The sequence below is a fragment of the Lipotes vexillifer genome, unplaced genomic scaffold (genome assembly GCF_000442215.2).
Source record: "Lipotes vexillifer unplaced genomic scaffold, Lipotes_vexillifer_v1.1 scaffold299, whole genome shotgun sequence".
Lineage (NCBI taxonomy): Eukaryota > Metazoa > Chordata > Mammalia > Artiodactyla > Lipotidae > Lipotes > Lipotes vexillifer.
In genome coordinates this window covers 2188899-2190085 of record NW_006784347.1, presented here as the reverse complement: position 1 = coordinate 2190085, position 1187 = coordinate 2188899, and the positions used below count along the sequence as shown (strand labels likewise).

The 1187-nt window shown below is 66.6% G+C and overlaps 1 protein-coding gene across 1 annotated transcript in view; it reads right to left on the bottom strand.

Moving 5' to 3' along the window:
• The window catches only part of PRR29 (proline rich 29), a 4252-nt gene extending 3643 nt beyond the window's left edge, over positions 1-609 (bottom strand). The window contains exons 1-2 of the mRNA XM_007456804.1: positions 550-609; positions 181-256 (exon numbers count right to left, since the gene is read on the bottom strand). Of these exons, the coding sequence (XP_007456866.1) occupies positions 181-256; positions 550-609 (136 nt within the window). The remainder of the gene's footprint in view (positions 1-180; positions 257-549) is intronic.
• Between the last annotated feature and the right edge of the window lie 578 nt (positions 610-1187).

Below are 1187 nucleotides of genomic sequence, written 5' to 3'. Positions count from 1 at the left end.
GGAGGGGAGGGGTGTTCAGGAGGCCCGCGCCAGAAACCCCCTGCCCTTGCCCCGACCCCAGGGCCTTTTCCCCAACTCCAGCTTCGGGGGGAGGGCGGGGGAAGGAGGGGTGCAGCAAGGACGCCCAGAGAATGTGCCGGGCAGAGTGGGGTACAAAGTGGGGAGATCCCGGAGTCTCACCTTCCTTCACGCGGCCGGGCCGTGGGGACGGAGGTGGGATGGCCCACAGGAGGGGCTGCAGAATGGTCACCCAGGGCTGGGGGGAGGGGGAGGCTCAGTCTGGCTAGGTGGGGAAGGGATGGGGACCCCCCCTCGCTCCCCACGCCGTTGAGTCGCTTCCCTAACCTCGCAGGAGCGCCTCCCCTCCGCGCACCCATGGCCTCCCTGTCAAGTCTCTTCCTCTCTGGCTGGGGTCGCCCTCCTCACCCACCCCTACTCCTCCAGGGTTCGGGCCCTCCAGGGACAGCTCCCCAAGTCAGCCCACCCCTCCACCCCGCCCCCAAGGCCCTCCAGGTAAAGGCAGGCTCTGGTCCCCGACTCAGCCTTCACCGTCGGGGCTGCAGTCTGTGCTGGGGGGTGACCCCAGCTCCCTCCAGTCCCCGAGGCCATGGCCAGCTGCTGCGGATCAGGGTTACCTTGACGACGCTGGGCGACGCCAAAGTCTCCTCCTACGCATGCGCAGGTCCCGCCAGCGTTCCGGCGCCTGGGGCGTTCGCCCTTTGTCGCCGCCTCCTGCTCTTCCCTCTCCACCTCTAGGGACGTGGGGTCCCGAGGACCCTCACCCCCACCCTCGGAGGCCCAACTCTCTCCCAGATGTCCACATCCAAACCCCCGCGCCATGGCTGCCTGGGCATCGCGGCTCATCCCTCGCTGTACCTCGCACCCTTGGGCATCGCTGGCACGGAGCCTGGGGGGCCGAGTTTGTTGAGTGAATGCGTGAGTGGCTGGGGAGGCCCGCCCCAGCTCGGACACTTGGTGTTTGGGGCCTAGTGCCCAACTGACTAGGGTGATGAGTTAGGCGTAGAGAATTCTGTTGGAGCAGGCTTGGGGGCAAGGGGCAGGTGAATGAGGAGGGCAAAGGATTTGCTCCCAGTCGCTCTGAATCAGAGGGCTGTCCTGCGGGCCAAGAGTGGTTTCTGGAGGCCACCAAGGAAGGAAGCACCAACCAAGTTCACGGAAAAGGCTGG